Here is a 24,426-nt window from a genome sequence, read left to right as displayed (position 1 = left end):
TCTTCCTATACTAGGAAAACCTGTAGTTTTTAACCTAACAAAATATGTAACCACTATGACTATCATAATCTTCTAAAATGTATAACCATTAGTTTTAAGTGTCGAGAGTAATGGACTGAGATGGAAGAAAACCTAGGACTGATGAAAAGCTTGTCAAAGATAAGATACGGGATTAGTAATTAAGTTATATGTGTAACGACTTTTTTCGAAATTAATAAAGAAATAAAAAATATTTCGTGTTTTATTACTCACCTCAGACTAATATTCCTAACAGGCACTTAGCTAAGACTAGAAGATTCTCTGCCTAATAGATGAACAGTAATTAATTTATTTTTACTGAGTTATTAATTATTAATCAAAATATGACTATTACAACAAGAAGATGCTTATTGTGGCCGAGTTCACTATTTCTGAATAAATGTAGGGTAGTTTATTATGAAGAATTTTGACAGTTACTTTTATACATTTGTTGTCACTTCATTTATAGTAGTAAAAAGTTTATTTCTGTTTTTATTTTCATAGAAAGGCCTGTCCATACGCTTTGTATCCTTCTAGACACAAAGTACTTTATTATATTGCTACAAGTGCTCTCTGCTATCCATATTTTGAGAGAGAATGTTTCAAACCTGAGCGCCTAAATTAATTATACACTTTACCAACTTTTTACACATTGCTATGTAAATTTAATCAGGCGTTTTCTAGTATTTGGTTAATCTAGTTCTTGGACTTTAAAATGAAATGCTAAATATTCTAAACTAATAAGAGCTAGTTTCACAGCTTGTAAATAAGTTTCAGATAACCTATCTGCTAGATAATGTGCTATCAAATATATGAAAACAAATGTCAAAATACAATATTTCATACCTTTTAGAAATGGTGAAGCCAGGCCTAAAGTTTTTAGTTATAAGAGATACAGTCTGCAGCAGACAACCTTTACAAAAATAAATAAAAAAAACAAGGATCTATTACTCTCTTTTGTCACTTATACAGTCGTGTTACAGATCAATGAATCTTGAGGGTATTTTATAAAAGTTAAACAACAACAAACTAACAACAATACCATTTATTTGGTTATACAGATTTTTACATATAGCAACAATAATAGGATAGTTTTACTAATTTTGTCTCACATTATAAGTGATCAAAAAGTGAACAGTATATTGCTTCTAAATATGTCCTAAACTTTTCGAAACGCTAAATATATCTATAATAAATATATAATACATATATTTTATTTAATAAATCAAAATTGTTACATGGAAGACAATATGGAAGACTTGTTTTATTAAAATTATATATTATAATATTATTTTGACATTGAAAATATATTTTCAATTACATTCTTACATACTACACAAAATGGAAGCACTGCGATTTCCGAAAACTCCTTACAGCGACATCTCTTGTTTCACAAAGTAAACTAAACTAGTCAGCTAGCGCACTGCCATCTGTTGACTAATAATACAAACTAAGTAATAATAAATTTCGAAATAATACAAGCATTATAAAATTATATCACGACGCTATCTGCTCGCCTAAACACACATACTACATATTTACACTTAGTAATTTTATAATTTGACTGATAGTTTCATTTCAATTTTGAAAAAGATGTCTATTGGCCGCTAGAAAGAGCTGGCTTAACATAAATCCACGAGAAACACTATCTACACAAAATAAATCTACAACACACGACACAACATCTATTTTCGCTTAAATGGTTATTATTTCCATTGCGAATACTAATCTACTGTTTCTATTGTCATCGTCACTTCGTTTTTTTCCTTAAAACTAGACTATTCTAGGCTTATTCTAAATATATATTATATCTGAAATAAACAAATTAAATTAGTAACTCATAACAGGGTTGATAAAGATCTAAATAAGATAGGAAAATCTGAAATAATCATTTAAAAGTGGGACAATAAATTATTCAAAAATTTTCGCACAACTATAAGTTAAATTGGGGAGAAAAATATCTTATGACTATCTTATAGTTAGATTATTAAATACTGACTATAACTACTTTCAAATGAATGCAAGTGATCAATTATTGCAATATTACACCATCAAATATTTCTTAACATACACATAACAAATACCGCCATCTATTAGCACTTTCTCAAACTATAAGATGTAACTTTTCACCGCGAGATGGCACTGTTTTATCGTATTCAATACTATTATTTTTTTGTTCTCTCCGAGACATGCCTTAGGCGATAAACCTTGTTATTTTAAAGTAAATAATTTAATTTTTAATAAGCACCTTCAAGCTGTCTACATTGCGCTTCACAACATATAAAAATTTAACAATACTCGTTAATTGGCAAAACGGGAGATATGTTTTGTATATAATGAGATTTTTTTGATATTATTTAATAAATATATAATTTATAATCTTATCCAACACTTATTAACAAAGTGAACAGTAGTTTTAAACGTATATTTATTAGTACTATTCACTTTGCATTAACGCCTTGCGTTTCTTACTTCCTATAATTTAATTTGCAAAAAATATATAACAGCTTTCAACAAAATACATTTATTTATTTAAATAGGCATCAATTTACACGAATAAGAGTTTTGAGCCAAGTTGGAAAGATAGAGTATAGATAAATAGAAGTTTATATAGATAAATATAATTTGAGCAGTTAGTTTAACAGAGAATATAAATTGATGCTTATTTAACAATATTTAATATATAAATAGACATTTATTATTCTAGAACATCGATCGTATCGCCATTCAATTCAATTCCATTCAATCTATAACATTCGTTCCATTCATTCATACATACATACAAACATACACACAACTCTATTTTTTAAACCATAGACACACATAGAGCCAAACGGAAATACCTGAGCATAGACTACAATATTATTTTATATACTCTATTTGAAAATACATTTTCACTGTCAAATTATATATATTTCAAATTATTACATAATAATATATATTTATACTATATTATATAAGGATAACGACCAACACTCAATATATATTTTATTATAGACGGCTTGTCGTTTACTTAAAGACACGCTAAGTTAGAATATAACGGTGTGGGAAGATAGGTATAGGAGACTAACAGAGGACTCAAAATTGTAGATATTTAACATTTACAATTGTTTTATAATTTTACTAACAGTTAATATACGAAGGTGTTTTCGAGAAAATAGGGATACATTTTACACTTATCAAGATGGTTCATAGATGAAGCAGATTATCAATTAAAAATAATACCGAATCGTTGTTCATTTTATTAAAACGCTCCCTAAAAAACCCAAATTCGCTAGTCTAAAAATTTTATCTAAAATTAGCTAAAACTTCCACTTAACCGAACGAACAAGACACACTTGGCAAATACAAAACGGTATTTCCAAAACGAACCCAATAATTTCTTTTACAAATCGTCAAAATTTAGAAAAATGTTGTGTGAACTAAAAATAATTAGTTCCGCTACTCCTCGATAGATGGCGACAGTGAAGCTTTCATTCTAGTGACTGATTTCCCACGCACACCTAAGTTCGTCTATGCGTTTTTACAGCATTAAATCTAAATAAATAAGTTTTCTAGATCTTTCGATACACATACATGTAACATGTTAAATACAGTTATGTTTGCGAAGACATTATTTGAGGTATTAATTCCTTTTTGTCTTCGCTGTAGGTTTTAAAGCTTAGTCGACAATGATGTCGTGTCCGAGGCGGTCCATCTCGGAGAGGAGGAAGTCCACGTCCTTCTCGGTGACGGCTGCAGATGAGATGATGCTGCGGAAGAAGTTGGGGCGGCGGTCGTCAGGCTGGTAGCCGACCATGAGCGTGCCGGACTGCATCATTTTACCCTTCAGCTTGGCGCACACCTAGTTACAAAAACGTTGATAAATTATTAATTAATGTCTTAGGCGACCACCGGTTACAGTGGCCAGTTTGAAACTGGCCAACAGTGCAGACTTTGTTTATAGTGTCCAAGTGTGTGCACAATACACAGGTACACTCTCTATTCCTTTACTCTCATAGTTTGGTGGGACGGATAACCGACAGCAGTGAGAGGTCAGGCGCAGGACCGACGGCTTTACGTTAACAGTCAAAAGATATGGTTCTAGTAACAACGTGTTTACGAATGAGTTGTGTTAACAGTTGGCCATTTTACAATCTGCTGTAGTTGTCTACCATTTACGCAGAATTATAATATTTGAAAGCTGATGTGCCAATGACTCATTCTTTTGCAGACACTTATACAATGAACCAGAGCGCAATCTACCGCTATTACCTATGTAAATTAGCCGCAGAAACTTATTCTTGGTATAGAACACACAAACAAGCTTGCTCAAAAATTGCTCAAAAAAAGCATAGTTTCTCAAAAAATCATGACAGAAATATGTGTTTTCTACATTTCTGCTTAATTTGACCAACTTCATCAGCTACCCACCTTGCCAAGCTTCAGTTCCTTGTTAGCATCATGCGGGATGCCCCTCAGTTGGCGCGGCAGGTACCAGAACGAAACGTTCACCATCTCGGGCTCCAGGATGAGGTGGAACTTGTCCGGCTGCTCCTTGATGCGGCGCACCATGTACTCGGACAGCTCCATCAGACGGTCCATCAGGCGCTCGAAGCCAGAGGTACCCTGGGGTAAGAACAATATGAATTGAATTGCTAAAGGCTGTCTTGATTTTTTAATGTATGGTTATTTTTTAAGAAGAAGAATTGTAGTGACATTATTTTTGCTTAAGTTGGTAATGATTTAAAGTCTATTAATTTATAAATACTACGATACGAATAGTGTTTAGCCTCGTAGCTACAGCGTAGCATAAGTGCTACGTCGTAGCAAGTAGACAAAAATGGGTGAATTCCATTCGGATATTTTTTCCATTCGATCAATTTTTAAACTATACATGAGTTAAAGAACAAAACACTGTATAACTAATAATAGCTTACTCGTCGTTTATTAATAGTAGACCAGTATTACCCAAAAACTTCTTTAACTGAAAAATCTAGGCAATAACTAAGAACCTTCTACAATAGTGATCCACTATACCTTGCCGCGCCACTGCAGCCACAGCTTGAAGATATCATTGTGACGTCCACACTGGATCACCTTGTCTCCCGTGTCGTACTTGGGGTCGTAGATCTTGTCAGTCATGAACAGGTACTCCGCAGACATCGCGTTGCAGTTCAGAAGGATGCCCTGGACAAACGAAAAATAAAATTATCCGTAAGCAAGATACATATACCTCTATACATTAAATAACGTCATTTTAGCAGGGGACGTGTGACGATCCTTACAAACTTTTTTTACTACTAACGATTTTAAACTCTCGCGACTTGTACACATAATATTGTAATGTAACGGATCTTAAACGCGATTGAAATGACGTAACGTGCTAGTTTAAAGACGTCGTTAGTGTTGTGTGTCGAAGTACCGACAATTCCGAACATATACTCAGTGAAAACCTAGAAACTCGGGCCGCAAGGAGACGACGCTTGTCAGCCACATCAGTCAGCTCGTGACCACGGTCGATGTAATTTGATTGAAACGTCGGGTGAACAAAATATAAGGTATCCTAACCTTTTCATTATTTTACTACATCCACATCCACATCCATACATCTTGTCATACAGGACGAAAGTGCAGAATAAAAAGCGTTAAATATACATTTATAGACGTTAATAAATCTCTTAAAAATAAACATATTTTACAACAAACTGCACAAAGCCAGTCTCCACACTCAACATAATAATATGCAGATGTGTTGTTATCTGTCCGGCACAGATGTTTGCGTGTGATTTATATGTAAAATACCTCCTCCCTCCCGCTGAGTACACGAGATAGATGGTGTTTAAACTACAGTTATCTAGTTAATACAGAGTTAAGAATTAATATTTTGTTAAATAGTGTTAATTTTTTGAGAGCTATGCTTCTCTTTAGAATTTGAGAGTGTTTCTTTCGTTTTCAAAGCCAAACGAGTGAAGCGATTTAGGTGCATTTTTAATTTAATTAAACAATACATAGTTTATTTCAGGAAATAAAAAGACTTTTCTTGAAGCCACTTATTTTAGTGTAAATAAACTCTTATATCTTTATTTCGCGTGGACTTTAGTTTACCCGTTTTCACAAGTTTTTTTACTGCTATTCTACTCCTACTAGTCAAAGCGTGATATTACATAGCCCATAGTCTTCCTAATAAATGGACTCCGCAATACTTAAGCATTTATTAAATTTATATAAGAAGTTCCTGAGTAATCGCGTACTAATAAATAAACAAACTCTTCAGTTTTTATTATACTATTAATATACATTTTCTCAATAACCAAATAACACAGTTTTTACTAACGATAAATGCACGCATTTGTACTATTAAATTCTCCTGTAAAAAAACCTAAAACCATTTCGTTCGTGCCGGGAATCGAGTCTGGTACCTCAGTCATACTCACTGCCACTTAGCCATACTACTAAACAAACAATTAATATCCACAATTCAATAACATTCCTAATATCCCCTTGACTTACTCACCAGTTCCCAGCACTGTCAAGCGATTACATACCTTAAACCCTTGTTATAAGGGTGGTTTTAGTATTCAAGTGAAATGTTATGTCTGTCAGTACAATATGGTTCGTGATAAATTCCTTTGGACCCCGCCCTTCAGGAATGTTTAAGGGTTAGGGATAGGGTAGAGTCGATATCGATATTACGAGTAGACGTTTATTATTCGTATTAAATTAATAAAACTGAGCTTATTTGTATGCTTTACGAGCAAAATACCAGTTGAGCCTATAATTGAAAAAGTAGGTATTACCCAACATATCTGCTAAATGTGGAATATCTTTAAAAAGACAACTCCCGCATTAAGAATTGCTCTTGTGTCGCGGGGACTTTTAGAAACAACGGACACAAAGCACAACCAGACTCGAAAAAAATATTTTTGGATCGCACAAATCTTTGCTCCGTGTGGGGATCGAAACCATGTAAAAGTGGAACGTCAAAAAAATAAAATAATGTTAGCTAATTAGCTGCAAGAATTGAATAGGAAAAGTAATTGTTTTCACCCAAGAGATAAATAATTAATATTATTGGACAACTCACACGTGGTCATTTGATTTCGAACTAAGCAGAGCTTGTACTCTAACCAAATAACTGAAAAGCATACTTATATACTTCTAAATACATACTTATATAGATAAATATCACAAACTTTATCGAGAAATCCCTTTCTCTCTATAAACCCATCCCACCTCTAGAGGCAACTGTTGGAACGCGGTACATTTAATTAAAATTCCTCCCCCGACACTTGCAAACATATGTTGCCAATTGTGGACAACCCTTATAGAAACCCCAAGGGAAAATATACCGTATTGTATAAAGGATAAAGTTTGAAATACTTTGTTTTTGTGAAACGTTTAGGAGTTTGCGTTTTGTAATATTGTTCGCAAAAATGTTTCCAAAGGAAAAATATTTTAGTAAATGTTTTTAGTTATTACAAACATAGACATTTTGTTTCTACATAAAATATTCCCTCTGCCCCATAGGGTTAGGTTATTAAAGAGCTTCACTTGTAACAATCTTTACAAAAATTATTTTGCTTCATTTACATCGATACATCTTGTCATATGGGTTATTATGTAAGTACTATTCAAAGTAAGAGTTTAGCAGATAATATACATGTAATGTTAATTCTCTTAGTGATAAATTACAATTCAGCGTTAAATTTTAAGCTGAATTATAATAAGATCAAAATAATATTTATGATAACAATATAATATTTTCAAGTAATTCTGTCATGAGTATCACAGTGAATAAAAAATAAGAAATGTAATGAAGATAGTTTTTTTTACATACTTATTATAATATCCCACAGGTTTAGACAAAGACCAAAAATACTTTTTGGCCCGACCCAGGATTCGAACCCGAGACCTCTTGCACGGCAGTCGCATACACTACCGACCGCGCCACAGATTCAGTAGAAATATCGCAAGCTAAATAGTGAGTAGTGATTAGTTAGAAACGTTTGCCCAACAGTGGACTTACCTCATACTTGAAGTGCACGGTGGAGCACTGCAGCAGGGTGCCCATCAGCTTGTGAGGGTTCCATGTCACCGAGTCGGCCCTGGAGACAAACATAGTGTTATGATATCACATTATTATTGTACATACATACACATACTGGATTTTGACTGCAAAACGAGAGACCTTTGCTCGGCAGTGGGCAGCCTAGCGGTCACCATAACTCAGGCAGGTAAAATTTGGCGAATATCATTTTATAGAAAAATGTAATATATTTTTATGCATACAAATAAAGGATTTACAAATAATATAGTGGTATCTGCTACGATGTGCTACGTCGTAGTCGATAGAATATCTGCTACGACGCTCTACCTCTACGACTTATTTTAGAATGAAACTGATTATTAATTTAAACCTCGAAATTAAAATTGTTTTAATACAAATTAAAACTAATCTCGCACCAAAAATCATCCCCTGCAGCAAATTGTTTGCAAAATTCAATGTTGATTTTTGACATAGGGGTGACATTGCCCTCATTTACATAATTCACTAATCAATTGTAGATCAGCACCCCTCTGCATCGCGTTGCATCCCTTAGCATGCTACCCCTTCTATTTGTTGTGGGAAATTGATTTACACTTATAGGGGTGAAGTGTAAATAATAGCTTAGGGGCTGATATGTCACGGAAAATGGTAATTTTGGGTTGTCTCTTAGCGTTAGTGGTCAGTCTTGTGTCAAAAGTTGATCGGGTTAGAAGCTTTTAATATGGTATAAAAACTATTGTTTTGATAGACAAACATAATATTATGCCTATTGTACCCGAAGGTGAAGGCAGAGAAGAAAGAAATACACCTTTATTTCCCGGTTGTTGTCAAACAACAGTAACAGTCGTTAAGTCGTTAAATCGAAGGCCTTCGGGCGGCTTGAGCAACTTTGGTACTAGGTTGACCACTAACCAAACGTTCTGATGATGATTATGAAACTCAAATTCCGGACTCCTAGTGAGTAATATTTTAATATAAATCAGAAAAGATCTATAAAATTTGCCCGACCTGGGAATCAAATCCGAGTCCTCATGATCAGCAGTCGGACACACCACCGACCCAGCTAGAAATGCAGCCTAACAACTAAATATTGATATTGAAAGAAGCAGTTTTATAGACCATACGTTTCAAATAAATAATCTTCAGTAAAGTGTACAATTGAACAGTGAGTACAATCTCATACAGTGTGTATCTCATGTTGACTCAGTGTCGCAGTAATCCGCTGTCGTTGTTCACAGCTGATGTACCACCGCACTCACACCGACGAGTAACACTCAACAAATATAGATACAATAGATGTATGTGCCGATTGTACCACGAAGTGTCTACGACATAGAGAATTCTACCAAGAAGTGTCTACGACGTAGAGAATTCTACCATGAAGTGTCTACGATTAGAGAATTCTACCATGAAATGTCTACGACGTAGAGGATCCTACCAAAAAGTGTCTACGCCGTAGAGAATTCTACCATGAAGTGTCTACGACGTGGAGGATTCTACCAAGAAGTGGCTACGGCGTAGAGAATTCTACCAAGAAGTGGCTACGGCGTAGAGGATTCTACCATGAAGTGTCTACGACGTAGAGGATTCTACCAAGAAGTGCCTACGACGTAGAGGATTCTACCATGTAGTGTCTACGACGTAGAGGATTCTACCATGAAGTGTCTACGACGTGGAGGATTCTACCAAGAAGTGGCTACGGCGTAGAGAATTCTACCAAGAAGTGGCTACGGCGTAGAGAATTCTACCATGAAGTGTCTACGACGTAGAGGATTCTACCAAGAAGTGCCTACGACGTAGAGGATTCCACTATGAAGTGTCTACGACGTAGAGGATTCTAGCATGAAGTGTCTACGACGTAGAGGATTCTACCAAGAAGTGTCTACGACGTAGAGGATTCTACCAAGAAGTGTCTACGACGTAGTAAATTCTAGCATGAAGTGTCTACGACGTAGAGGATTCTAGCATGAAGTGTCTACGACGTAGAGGATTCTACCAAGAAGTGTCTACGACGTAGAGGATTCTACCACGATGTGTCAACGACGAGATGCCACAACAACACTATAACCATATCACACTTGTTTATCATTCATCATATTTGTAACAAAATGATGTCCTCTATTTCATTTGTAAAACGCAAATAGTATTTAGTTTTTTGTACGCATAGGGAGTTATATACAAATTACTTTAAATACAACTTTCATCAGAATCTACGAAAGATTCTGATGAAAGTTGTATTTTGAGTTACAGTATTATTGTATTATTAGTGCGCGTATTACACAACAGTGTAACAGCCAGCCGGCAGTATAACACACACCCGATACACCCGCGTAAGTAACACTTATATTTTTTACAACAACTCACCCCTACGCAAGGGATGAGGGAGTTTTAATTAATCTTAAGAGAGCTTTAATAGCGCCGCGTGGGGTGCAAATTATTTGCAAGGGACTTTTTATTTTGTTCTTTTAGAAAGATTGATTGTGTTGTGGATTTATGTTGAGGTTTAGAATTGGATGGATAGTTATCCGTTTGTTTTTATAGACAGTAATTGATAAAGTTGGTTTTAATGCTGTTGTATAAATTGTGTGTTTCTTGTGTCATATTTCGATGGTGTAAAAATGTTGATATTTTCTAGGTTTAAGTACAGATTACGCTTGCAGCCTGCGTTTTTTGTCATCGGAACTTAAGCTATCATTCTGCTCAATTTTATCAAAACTAGTGCAGCTATTCAGATAGCATATATTAAATTAAATTAATAACAAAAATCATTGATAATATGTCATGTTATTTCCCATGGGAAATAATAACAATATGACGATCTTTTACACATAAGCAAATTCCCAAACTATAATAAAAATAAATCAATAATTATGTATAAGGAAAACAAAAATTCCTTTTCATCTCCGGGAACCGAACTCCATAGCTCCCGATCAAATGGAATGAAGACGTTGATCCTTGCAGATTGAACGTTTACCCCGGCCTCGAAGCACACGTGGGAACTACGGCCTGCTACGACGTAGACCTGCTACGAAGTAATCCTTGATGTTTGAGGTAGGGTTGGCACACGGAGAAATTAATTCAGTCGTAGAGTGAAAAAAATGTCATACTTAAAAATTGTCTTTATGTAATGCTGTCAATGTTATTGATTTGTTTGATTTTTGTGATCTACAAAAAGAGTTTTTATCAATAAGTCTAAAATCAAATCAATTGCACTGCTAGCTGAGCTAACAATTGAATAATTATTTTCATCTTTTATATTTTTAGCCCGTTTGACTCAACAATGAAAAAAACATTTTTTGTTTCTTTTATACTTATTTTGTCGCAAATTTACTCAATAACGAATAAATCTATCTGCACCAAACACAAATACTCTCAGTTGGCAACCCTACATCATATGTCGCACGCACCACCGGACGCGTCTGCCACATTTAGCTTGACTCACCCCCCGCCCCGCACTCACCCCCGCATCAAACTTTAGCCTGCCGATGTACAAAGCTTCTAGTGATGGGCAATATTCGATATTGACTTTTTGGAGATTATTAACAACTGTAATTTGGTTCTTCCCCAAGTCATTTAGTAGGTAAGATTTTTTTGGGTTAGTCTGTTGTTTAGCATATAAATAATGCTTTTATTTATGATATTTCAAGCCAATGCTATAAACTTAAAGATAGTAATATCCTTCACCTCTGCAGCATGTTATTTGATGCGTAAATAACGTCTAATGTAATAATTACAATTTAAAGGATTTGCTGAATGTTGTTATCTTACAGACCAGTAATAACTACTAACTACTACGCCAGGGCTCGGGATCACTCAGGCAATTTATATTCAATACTTGCCAGAGTGAGTATTTAGCGTGGTAATTAGTATATGTTTCAATCAAGGTTACAAACTACCTGTGTACTTAATTTCATGAAAATCCGTTGAGTAGTTTTTGCGTGAAAGAGTTACAAACATACTCACACACTAATATTTCCTCTTCATAATATTAGTATAGATTTTACCTGATTGTAAACAGTTACCATTATTGATATATTAGTCTTTTAAATCATTTCACAAACTATAACACATACATCAGCATTTTCCTCAATATCGATACTATCTGGTTCCCACCCCTACACCGGCTTAGTATCAAGCATTTAACACGGAACAGGCATGATTGATAGACGCTAATGGTGTCCGGATTAACATCGCACTTGTTCTATATCCCTCACTACATGGGAATGTAATTAATTGACATGGGATAGACTGTATAGGAAAGATTTAAAAAGCTTTGCCAAAATTTTACAAAAAATCGTCCTCAACCCGCATTTGGCCAGCGTGTAGGACTCGAGGCCTAACCCCTCCCTCATTACGGGAGGCGACACTTGCCCAGCAGTGGGACATTAATGGGTTAAATTTCTCAACAAAAAGATAAAAATATGCAGTCCAATTACTGTATATGGTAGTATAAATCATTAAGTTTTTAACTCAACTTGAGAAAAAAGTCTTTTTATAAGAGCTTCATACTCAAAGAGTAAAACGGGGCCTTATTACTAAGACTTAGCTGTCTTTCTGTCACAAGATAAGTTCATGACCCGAGATAGCGTGGTAGTTGAAAGTTACTGTTTTTTTTCTGAGTTTTTTATAGATAACATAGCAAAACTTGCACTTGTTTTTAATTGATTTTCTTGACATTTCGGTAAGTAGCATTGGTCTTTGTTTCGAAACGTTTGAAAGCCTATTTACACGTGCAACAGTTTTCTGAAACGGTGGAAGATTAAATATACTATAGCGATTTCAAATACTTGTTATGAAATGTAAAAGTTTGAAATTTTATGTAAAAGTTTATGAAATAAAGAATATTTGACTTAGAAAAGACATTCTATGATATCTCATTAGCTTTAGTATGAAAACAAAGAAACGTATTTGATGTTGGACTTACCTCTCAATGCCAGTGAGACGAGGGTGGCGGTATTTCTTGGAGAACAGCAGGCCACCGCCCCAGGCAGCCTGTACCAAAAAAATATAGTGAAAAATTAAGCAGTGATAGCCGAGTGGTATAAGTATTTACCACACGCACAAGTGATTGAGGGTTCAAAACTAAGACACCAATTTGATACCTAATACAACAACTCTTGTAACGATGAAAGAAAACGTCGTGATGAAACCGTGTAAGAGAGATAATAGTTTAACACAGTTCTCGAAAAAAGGCAAAGTTCTTGCATTTAACTAGCGTGAAAACAGCTATAGAAAACCTTGTCTCCATATTCTTTAACACTATTTTTTTATGGAATGTAAAGTGCGCCCACTTGGTCTGCGTGGTATACTCAAAATTGAGCCCTCCTCTTATCGTGGAAAGAGTTCAAAGAACGCCAATTTTAAGCCCTTAATCAGTGCAGTGGACCTAAGGTATCACTCCCATTGAACGAGATTATTCCAAAGTCTAATTACAGAGAGACCCTTGCCCAGCAGTGGGTCAGTAATGTGTATTAACTTACATCAACATGCATCCACATGTCATATTTCTGGCAGATGTCTGCGATGTCCATGAGCGGGTCGAACGCGCCCAGCACCGTGGTGCCTGACGTCGCGTTCACGAAGAATGGCACCTGAGAACAACATCATGCTTATAAACTGTGAAAAAGAAAATAATATCTGACAAAAAAATATAAGGGCACACTTATCAGGAAGAACATCTCTTATTTAGTTCGTAGGTAATTATGGACACTCTATTTACCTTCGTTATTAAAATAAATAAAAACTGTAATTATTGCCAGCCATATTTTCTCAATTTTTGTACAGAATTTTTACAATGATCACACAAATTTTATTTTGCAATGTGGCATTTATATTAATTGGAACTATTTTATATTACAGTTCCCTAACCTGCACTTGGCCAGCGTGGTGGACTCAAGACCAAACCCGTCCTTATTACGGGAGGAGACTCTTGCCCAGTAGGCAGAGGACGTAAATGGGTTAAATTTATTATTTTATAATTTCACAGTAACAAAATTCACGAAAAAATAACAGCTAATATAAAAAAACACAGTCATATTGTGGCACCAGATACTATTTAGAAGATGAAGTTTACATCCACCACATTTACTTTCTCTTGCACATATTTTTGACCTCCCCAGGAATACTTTAGCACATGATAATTATTATAGCAAGGTTTGCATTTAACAAGCAGTTTAAAGATTGGTCTACTCACATTGCCCCTGTCCTTATGGTACTTGACGAGGCGCTCGAGCTCGGAGGGTATCATGCGCCCGTGCTCATCAGACGACACGGAGATGCAGTAGTCGGTGCCCAGCCCGCAGACAGACGCGCACGACTTCACTGAGTAGTGGCACTGAGAGAATAAAGAGTGTTGATGTATGAGCATAAGTATTCGAAGGTTTAATATATAAGCAACACATAAATGACTTGTTCAAAGTATGTGTGTGTTAGAAATAATTGGTATTCGGTTTAAAGGTGAAAGAAAACATCGTTTATATTTTTAATTAATATAAGGTTTCCATCCCGCATATAGCCACCTCCCATATTGTGAAGAAACCCGTATTCAACAGTGAAATACTATAGATTTAATTACAATGATTATGATAGATAATTATATTTATATATATAGCACTGTTTGGAAAAAGAGATAACAGTAGTTTGAAACTTTTAAAATCGTGTTGATAATTTCGTATTACTTGCTTTACGAAGCAACACGCCGCTCAAATACGACTGTGTGTCGATCCATCTATGTAATGTCCACTTTAAAGGTTGCTTAACTCAGTGATCGTTTACCGATCAATGTACGCGACTGTTTAAATTCATGAAAATACGAAAACATAACTAAAAGCTCTATGGTTGTTTTTGTTTTCTCGAATGACCTCCGGTTTCTGAGGTACATTTAGCGGTAGTTTAGTTAAAACTCATACAAAAAAATGCTATTGAAAAGATAAACTACCGCTAAATGTACCACAGAAACCGAGTTAGTCAGTCTTATTTAGCTGTATAATGGTGTCAGTTTCTCACCTGATCAGAGGTGAACATGATGAGGTGTCCTCCGATGCTGGAGAGGCCCTTCTCCTTGTACTGCGGGAACTTGTGGTGGCGAGCCGCCAGGAACGCGTACAGGTTGGATACCGACCCACCTGGTGGAAATAACCAGGATAAACCACGGTGCCTCGTATGTTGCAATAAGAAAGACAAAAGTGAGGTCGGCTGTCGAACAATTAACTGCTGAGCACCTTTTACTATTAACCAGTCGACGACCGCGCGGGAGGTTTATAAGTATGTGCACTTTACGCTGTTTATTCTTAAAGGTAGACGAGAAAGGTTAGATCCAATACGTGTTAATTTTCTGGAGTTCTCATGCACTAAAAAGTCACCCTGATTTTATAATAGACAACTTCTGTGCTAAATATGGACATTGTGTTAGCATTGAGTAATCACCATTCGTTTGTTGCTGAACCCTTTATTCTTTGTGCACTGTAGTCATAGCAGCGTGGAGACAATAACAATTGCATCACGATTGAAATCGATCTACCATACTTCTTTTGCTAGACTATAATTCCTGATAACCAGGAGTTAGCACAGTATTTTTAAAAGATCATATCAAAATAACCTTTTCTAAGCCAAAATATGCCCTATTACATCTCTGTAGAGTTCAAAATTCCTTCTCACCAGGAGCGAGGATAGAGTCTCCAGTCTTCCATCCGATCATGCTCCTCATCTTCTCCAGCACGACGTTCTCCATGAGGATGAAGACGGGCGCGATCTCGTACGTGAACATGTTGGTGTTGGCGGCCGCCGTCAGCCACTCCCCGGCCAGCGAGATGATGTCCAGACCGCAGGACAGCTGGTTGAAGAAGTGGGGGTGACCTGAGGGAGAAGGGGGGAGTAAGTGCTGGAAGATTGGTAAAACTTTAATAATGGGTTTGGAAAGCTAAGAAGGGGATACAGGATTCTAGATTTTTCTTCCTAAATTTGTTGTAATTTGATTTTTATCGAATAGTAAAGTCTCCAACCTGCACTTGGCCAGCGTGGTGGACTCAAGCCCTAAAACCTCCCTCATTACGGGAGGAGACCCTTGCCCAGCAGTTGAACATTAATGGGTTTAATTTATTCATTCAGTAAAATATAGTGATATTTTTTTATTAAATATAGTTTATTGGATTTTATCATATCATATTATAATTTGGCAAAATTAGTGAATGTTGCATTAAACCATGCAATCGTTTGATTTGTGTAAACAAGAGGCTAGGCGTATCCATGGATCCTTTTATATATCTCTGCTAAATTGCATTGAAATTAGTTGAGAGATTTAACCATTAAAGCGTAAAACAAGGACTTTTGCGTTTAACATACTCTTATCATTATGCATAAGTATGCAGAAGACATAGAAATGTTGTGATTTTATTCTAAAATATATTGAAATTACAAGCAAAAACCCTTGTTTATATTAAAAAACTACTCTATAATCACTTTAACCTTTCTTCCAATAGGTATAGTTTAACACATATCTTTTTATTTCTTTCGAACAAGTGTCGTGAACAAAAATAAAATGTAATTCAGGCTTGATTTACCGGTTAAAATCATACCCGGATGTAATATCACGGATCAGTTAACTGGGCGATAACATCCGGCTGTCCACCGGATATAGGCGGTTAAGGCTTTTATAGTATAGATTGTTTTGTTATCACAGGGTTTGACGGTATCATAAAAATATATTGTTTTTTTTTTGCTTTGCCAAGCCAAGTGGGTAATGGAGCGGTTACTAAGTAAGAAGTCCGAGGTTCAATACTCGGACTCAAACTTATCATTGGTTATTAGATATCCTTAGGTTTACGAAATCATTAAAATGTGTGATTTTTCTATGTAAGTTATAAAAGTACTACGATTTTTGTGAAACTTAATCAGCCTTTTTTATCCCATAGCTTGGCAAAGACCCGCATTTTATTGCCTGTCCTACAACAGCATATTTTTGTATACATCAAAGTCAAATAAAATCTCAAAAATACGACTCCGCCTCAACCGAAAATCAAACCTAACACTCAAGACCCTCAACATTTTAACACTACCAAAACACCACTTAAATCCCATTATTCTGCCTACCCCACAAGATAAACACCATGCTTATGACAGTACACATAAAAGGCACAGATAACAAACCTCTTTGCAGCCGCACTTTATCACTAATACATTTTTTTGAGGGCCACAGATAAAAAATATAAATGACAGATATTCCCGCGGGAAGGGAGTTTTGATAAAGATTGTAAATTGGTTATAGACTGGGAAATAGGTTTTGATAAATATACGAGTTATTTATTGGGAGAAATTCTGTCTGTTAAGTAATGTATTTTTGCCATATATTGTATATTCTATTAACTAAGTAATTTGCAGTTTTATGTGCACTTTCGAGCTTTCACACAGTTGTATAAGATTTAAATACGGTGAAATTCGAAATGGGATTTTGATAAAGAACAAGTATAGGCAAGTAGTCTTATAAAGGAACGTGACAAATAGAAGTTATCTTAATAAAAATAATATTTAAGGCTAATTTTTTTCTTTACAATTACTAATATTTGTTTAACGTAAAAGTTAAAAAATTGCGTTCTTCTTTTGTTTTTAACCAACTTAGCTGTTTCAATTTTTGTCTAAATTTTTATATACTTACAAAAATTTTTGAGTTGCATCTTTTTATTTATTAACGGACTTCATAAAGGAGGAGTTTCATAAATCATAATTCAAGTAACCAATACTTAAGTCAACCTAAAACTGACCATTAAAGTTATACAAAACAAGTCTTTTCTTCTCAAAAGACCAACTATCTGTGTTCATTTTCAATCAGCCACTAAATCCGTATAATAAATTCCGTCAGTGCGAGTGTCAATTGATAAAGTAGGGCTCCGAGGGCGCAGGGCTGCGTAGGGCTGCGTAGGGCTTAGGGGCGAAGTCCCAAGCGAGTGTTTATCACCGGCCGCCGGCGCCCGCAGATGTTGCACAAACAGAGGGAACCAGATTGTTTTCAAATAGATTATTTAAATTAGTTGGTGTTTTTAGGTGGATAACTTTTGCGTTTGTAAGAAGACGATTTGGTTGAGTTTTCATTGTTTTGGACAAGATTTAGACTGTTATTGTATTTTGACATTAATTGTGATTTAAAAAAAAATCTTTCAAATAATGTTGATGTTTTATTTGTTTTTTCTTTTCTCCTTTTTTTAATGCTATTTCAATTGGCGAATAAGGTTGTGTTTGGAGTTTATAAATCAACTGTTCTCAGTGGATCTACCATCTGTGCTAGGCTACAAACATCATGTATAATAAGGACAGTCATCAAAGTAGATATTTAATCACAATATTATTTTGGCAGAATTGTGTAAATTGGATTTTATTTTATGTACAAACAAACATAAAATCACGCCTTTTTCCTATACGGTACGCAAATAATATTATATATAACGGGTCTTAATCGCGATTGAAAATTAAAGGTTAGAATACCTTATATGTTCACCCGACGTTTCGATCGCATTACAACGACCGTGGTCACGAGTTCAGCTCGTGACCACGGTCGAAACGTGTCGAAACGTGCGATCGAAACGTCGGGTGAACATATAAGGTATTCTAACCTTTAATTTTCAATCGCGATTAAGACCCGTTACATTATAATATTATGTGTACAAGTCCCGACAGTTTAAAATCGTTAACGGTACGCAAAGACGGTAAGCAGAGACTAACGATATTATTTTCTTACAGAACAATAATATCACGTTCAAATAAGTCCAAAATTTTTAGCTATAAAACATTTTTAAAGCCAAATTTAAATCCCAACAGCAGTAATAGCGAGCCGTCAGATATAATTGCGTATTAATCCTTCATGCAACAACAGATGGGGTCGCTGCAAGTCAGGTGCGTTTAATACTTGTTTAATCTTTACTTAGGGGCCGCCATTGTAGTGGCGGAATGCCGAGATTAGTGGAGAAACAGCGGGGAAAATAATAGCCAGCTTCAGAGCAGTAGTTTTAACAGGCAAGCAAGATTTACCCCCAATTTCTGAGGTACATTTAGCGGTAGTTTATCTATCCAATAGTGTCAAAACTCATATAAAAAAACGCTATTGAATAGATATCATCACGCTACGACCAATAGGAGCAGAGTACCAGTAAGAAATGTTAAAAAAAACGGGGAAATTTTTTATCCATTCTCTCTTATGTGACGCAGGCGAAGTTACGCGGGTCAGCAAGTATTTAATATGCATCTTGTAATACAGCCAAAATTATTATTTATTTTCGTGCATTGTACTGTTCCAATAATCTATTTTAATGCCTTGTTTCTCTAGTTTTGTATAAGCCTCGACTAACTTATCAGGTGGAATTTTGACATATGTTTGTTGTTACTTCATTTATTGTGTACGAGCCAATATTGCTCGTACAGCACATTTATACTAACGCTTACGCAATTAAACAATTATTATAATTTAGTCGTAACGAAACCTCCGCGACGCGCTAATGTGTAGTGTCAACAATAACATAATTACGTAAAGTGCGACTCAGACACCTGAACATAGCCGTAGATAGGAATTTTAGAAATAAACTTTAAACTCATAACTGTGAAGTGCATTATTTCCGGAACACCTACAACAACACAACACGTCAACAACTAGGAGTCCGTCAACGACGTGATATCCCAAACATATTGGATGGCTTATTTTACTTATCCATCACTTTAACTAGAATGCGAGTAACTAGTTCTTAATACTATAAACTGTTTGTTTACGTCTCTTACGCTTTTAAGGTGAATAAGCTAAACCGGTTTTGAGCGAACTAGTTGAAGATCCGAAATTTAAAAGCAAGCGAGTAGATTTCTGATGGCATGGGGAAAAATCTTAAACGCGATTGTTTGCTCTTAGAATTTCTTGGGACGTAGTCATTCAAAATATCTCGTTAAACAACTGAAATAACAACCTCACTATGACATTTCAAACAAACATTATAACCACGTACATTCCCATACAAATATAATTCAATAACATGGTCTCCACAAGCACCCAGGACACGTCCTCCATTGAATAGACGCCACGCGGCCACTGATGATGGTATTCAGTGGCGCGTATCCGGTATAATCTGGTTTGTACCGGCCGCGAGCCGGTTTGCACCGCAATTATGACGTATTGTTCGTGGTGGGACGTGGTGCATATGAATTAAAGAGAGCTTTTGGCTTTTGGTGGAATTGTGTTTGGATATTTTTGATGAATATCAAACTGTGAGTATGAAAATTCGTAGAACATCTAGTACCTACAGAATGTGAATAGAAAAATAATATATATTTTGATTTTTTTTTTCATCCAAATTGTTCATATTTATGTGAGCAAAATATGTTATCATTGACATTGTAGCTTCATACTCGGGTCTCGGATTTATTTATTTATTTATTTATGGTTCGCCTACAATTGTTACACTTTTCTTACATAGGTAAACATACACAGGAAAAATAGGATATATGTGTACAATATTAATCGGCAAACACAACCTATGCATAGAAGACAGATTACAAACTATCAATGATCCAGTACTATCGATAAAAATTTTATATTAGATATAAAGTGACCCAATTGTTAAAATCTAATTCAAATCGAATGTTTGTCATAATCGAGTCTTAATCGAGTCTGCTGTGAACTTGGTTCTTGAAATTTTTGAGGGTGTTACCAAACAGATCAATTTTGTTAGTGGAATTATTATACAGTCTACTAATTCTTGGTATGGGAGAGTTGTAGCCGAGAACAGTTTTACGTGAAGGAGGATGTAATAAATTAATAGGACTACGTGGATATCTATAGGGGACATTAAATTTAATTTTTTCTATTAGTTGCGGACAGTCAAAAAAATTGTTTAAAAGTTTATAAAGGAACAATAGGTCTATTGAATCTCTGCGTGTATCGAGTGATTTAATATGAAAAAATTGTAGTCGCTCAGTGTAACTAGGAGTAAGTCTTGCAATACCGGCAGAATAAGATAGGTGATTTAAAAAGCGTTTTTGGATACGTTCTATTCTGAGCATATGGGTAGCGTAATGTGGACGCCAAACTACGGAGCAGTATTCGAGGATGTTACGAACAAAACAGTTGTAGAGCAATATTTTAGAGCTAACCATAACTTAAACTTTACGTTAAATTCATAAAATAACACACATTATATAACAGCACAAGAAGGACCAAACAACAAATCAATACATAATTAATATTCAAATAAGACTGACTAAACAAAAATAATAAAAAAAATGTTTAGTAAACCCCATTCCCCAACCCGCACTTGATCAGCGTGGTGGACTCAAGGCCTAACCGCTCCCTCATTACGGGAGGAGACCCTTGTCCAGCAGTGGGACATTAATGGTTTACATTATTACTAGCGGACCCGGCAGACGTTGTCCTGTCTACACGTCAAAAAAACATTGTCCAGCAGACAAAATTGTGAATCTAAATCATTCTCAGATCCCCTTGAACACACACAAAAAATTTCATCAAAATCGGTCCAGTCGTTTAAGAGAAGTTCAGTGACAATAAAGATTATCATTATTAAAAAGTGAAAAAAACAAATCATTTACAACTCAACTTTTAACAAACAAACAAAAACCCTGCACCTGACTGTCTGGATTCTCCTCTCGTACAGTTATTCAGATATTCTCACAACAATAGCGGCATTCAACCCCGAGTTATCTAAAACTTTCATCCCTATACAAATTAATGAAAAACCAACTCGCCGCACGTTGTTCCACAGACAGAGGCTCTCAAACTTTCATGTTTTTATTTTCTACTAGCTGACCCGCGCAACTTCGCTTGCGTCACATAAGAGAGAATGGATCATAATTTTCCCCGTTTTTGTAACATTTTTTACTGTTACTCTGCTCTTACCGGTCGTAGCGTGATGATATATATAGCCTATAGCCTTCCTCAATAAATGGGCTATCTAACACTGAAAGAATTTTTCAAATCGGGCCAGTAGTTTCTGACATTAGCGCGATCAAACAAACAAACTCTTCAGCTTTATAATATTAGTACAGATAGCCTGAAGTATGCAAAATTGTGCCGTGTTGTTTGGGCAATAACTGTGTGTTAAAATAAAAATTAGATTACCTTATTCTTTATGAAATATGGGCTTTTAGAATTAGGTTTTTATACCTTCAAACGGAGCTATGTAAGTGAGCGTATATATTGTAAATTTAATTCAAAGTAATTTTTATAAATCATTTTATAGAAATGAATAAATAAGTAACTAAGTTTCACTTCAAAAATTTATTTTCGATGAACCGTACTAATTTATATTTATTGAAAAATTCTGAAAAACTATTTTTTTAGATTTTTCAAAACACAATGCAATGATTTCATAGTCATAAAAAATCCCCTATTTCAACAAAACCACACATTTAATTCTTAACCAATCACGCTAAAGCTTACGATTATTCGAATACTTTACCATATTTTCTAAAATAACTCCTAATATACAAATATTTGCACACAAAACCTTCAAAACTTTGAGCACCTCCACCCCTCATGGTAAATCCTGAGTAAATCCCCACTCTTGCCCATAAAATCAATCCATAACGATGGATAGAGGATGATCTATCAAGCTATGTTAATATGGACAACAATGGGGTAGGCAGAGTGGGGTAGCGTGTGCAAAAATGCGGATAAAGTGACGAGTGGATTTTTAAGGAATTGTTTTGAGAATAGTGTTTAATAAAGTTATGTTATTGTTTTTTTAACTAATTTATAATATTATCAAAATTAAATCATTTATTAATTTAAGGCCTAACCCGTCCCTCGTTTGGGAGGAGACCCTTGACTAGTAGTGTAACAGAAATAGGCTCAAACGAAATTAAGAATAATATTGATAACTAGAAGCCGCCCGCGACTTCGTTCGCGTGGAAACCCTTCCCGTGTAATCCCGATCCCTCGGAAACTCCGGGATAAGAAGTAGCCTATGTGTTATTCTGGGTCTTCAGCTACCTACATACCACATTTCATCGTAATCGGATCAGTAGTATTTGCGTGAAAGAGTAACAAACATACTCACAAACTTTCGCATTTATAATTATAATATTAGTAGGATTATGATAGTCGTTACAATTACTGAATCTACCACTAGCTCGGAGAGTGTACCTTATGAGAAGAGAAAGCAAGCTAGCTTTTTTTGTGTTTCATAAAGTCGCCTTTTTTAACAACTATCTGTACCTATTTTTGTCTTTGTTAAGGCTAAATATCTTTTAAAAAGAACTAAAATGACCGTGACTAGAACACATCAGTAGTATAACAATCAACTTTCATTAAATCCCAAAACCGCCTAACTCGAATAAATGAAACTTTCATAACCTGTCAACCCAAAAGATCCACTCCATATTTCCCAATAACCCAACAAATCATGAACACCCATAATTATTTCCCATTAACCCCACTCCTGGGAATATCCCATCACAGTCCTTATTTATGTGCACCCCACTTAAGTCCTTTAAGCCTACGATTTGCGTGTTATTAGTGGTATAAGGCGGCTTTCAATCACCATAGACTGTGGTGGGCTTTTGCCGGCTTATGGTGGACTTATGGTGGGCTTAGACCTCATTCACCGTTTTTATGGCGATCCTAGTTTATAGGTTTAAAAGTGTATGGTAATGGAATTGGGCAAAATGGTTTTTAAGGGGTTTTTGAAAAGATTTTTTGAGATGTAAATTGTTGAGTGGTTGTGTTGGTTTGCTAGTGGAAAGTGGAGGTGCTTCACACAACGCCGGTGCAGGAGATAACATTTCCTATTGGTCAGGCAATCTCTGGTAAATCTAAATTTAACTATAGCTTTAAACAAACCTACAATACAATATATATTAGTCGTTTGTGACCCAAAGGTGGCCGACAGCTTTTTCTTTGTCTTTCAAACCTCTTATAAAAAAACATTAAGCAGTGATAGCCGAGTGGTTTAAGTTGGCACCTCCCACGCAAGTGGTTGCAGGTTCGAACCCGAGGCAACACACCTATGATTTTTCCAAGTTATGTGTGTATTAGAAATAATGATCATTTGCTCTAACGGTGAAGGAAAACATCGCAAGGAAACCTTGCATGCTTAAAATTTGTTTAATACATTTTATTGAGGGCATGCAAAGTCCCCAACCCGCACTTGGCCAGCGTGGTAGACTCAAGGCTTAAGCCCTCGCTCCCGTTTGGGAGGAGACCCTTGCCCTGCAGTGGGACAGTAATGAGTTAAAAAAAGGCATTTCTGGACTAAAAACAGTAATATAACTTTTAGTACGAATCAGGAATTGAACCCATGAACTCTTCATAACCGTTCCTTTCTACCACTTTACTACTGAGGCAGTGAACTGTGTAGTAATCCCTTGTACTGCATATTGGTAATGTGCACGAGACA

The 24,426-nt window shown here is 35.5% G+C and overlaps 1 protein-coding gene across 2 annotated transcripts in view; it reads right to left on the bottom strand.

The window, feature by feature from the left end:
- Nucleotides 1-1,045: 1,045 nt before the first annotated feature.
- Gad1 (glutamate decarboxylase) overlaps nt 1,046-24,426 on the bottom strand; it is a 38,633-nt gene continuing 15,252 nt past the window's right edge. For both annotated transcript variants that reach the window (XM_076132234.1, XM_076132235.1), the window contains 9 exons: nt 15,704-15,901; nt 15,053-15,171; nt 14,241-14,381; nt 13,528-13,638; nt 12,972-13,039; nt 8,027-8,105; nt 5,038-5,187; nt 4,432-4,626; nt 1,046-3,862 (listed from right to left, as the gene is read on the bottom strand). In XM_076132234.1, the coding sequence (XP_075988349.1) occupies nt 3,680-3,862; nt 4,432-4,626; nt 5,038-5,187; nt 8,027-8,105; nt 12,972-13,039; nt 13,528-13,638; nt 14,241-14,381; nt 15,053-15,171; nt 15,704-15,901 (1,244 nt within the window). In that variant the 3' untranslated portion in view covers nt 1,046-3,679. The remainder of the gene's footprint in view (nt 3,863-4,431; nt 4,627-5,037; nt 5,188-8,026; nt 8,106-12,971; nt 13,040-13,527; nt 13,639-14,240; nt 14,382-15,052; nt 15,172-15,703; nt 15,902-24,426) is intronic.

The sequence above is a fragment of the Anticarsia gemmatalis genome, chromosome 27 (genome assembly GCF_050436995.1).
Source record: "Anticarsia gemmatalis isolate Benzon Research Colony breed Stoneville strain chromosome 27, ilAntGemm2 primary, whole genome shotgun sequence".
Lineage (NCBI taxonomy): Eukaryota > Metazoa > Arthropoda > Insecta > Lepidoptera > Erebidae > Anticarsia > Anticarsia gemmatalis.
The sequence above is the reverse complement of the archived record's forward strand: the minus strand, read 5'-3'. Positions and strand labels throughout refer to the sequence as shown.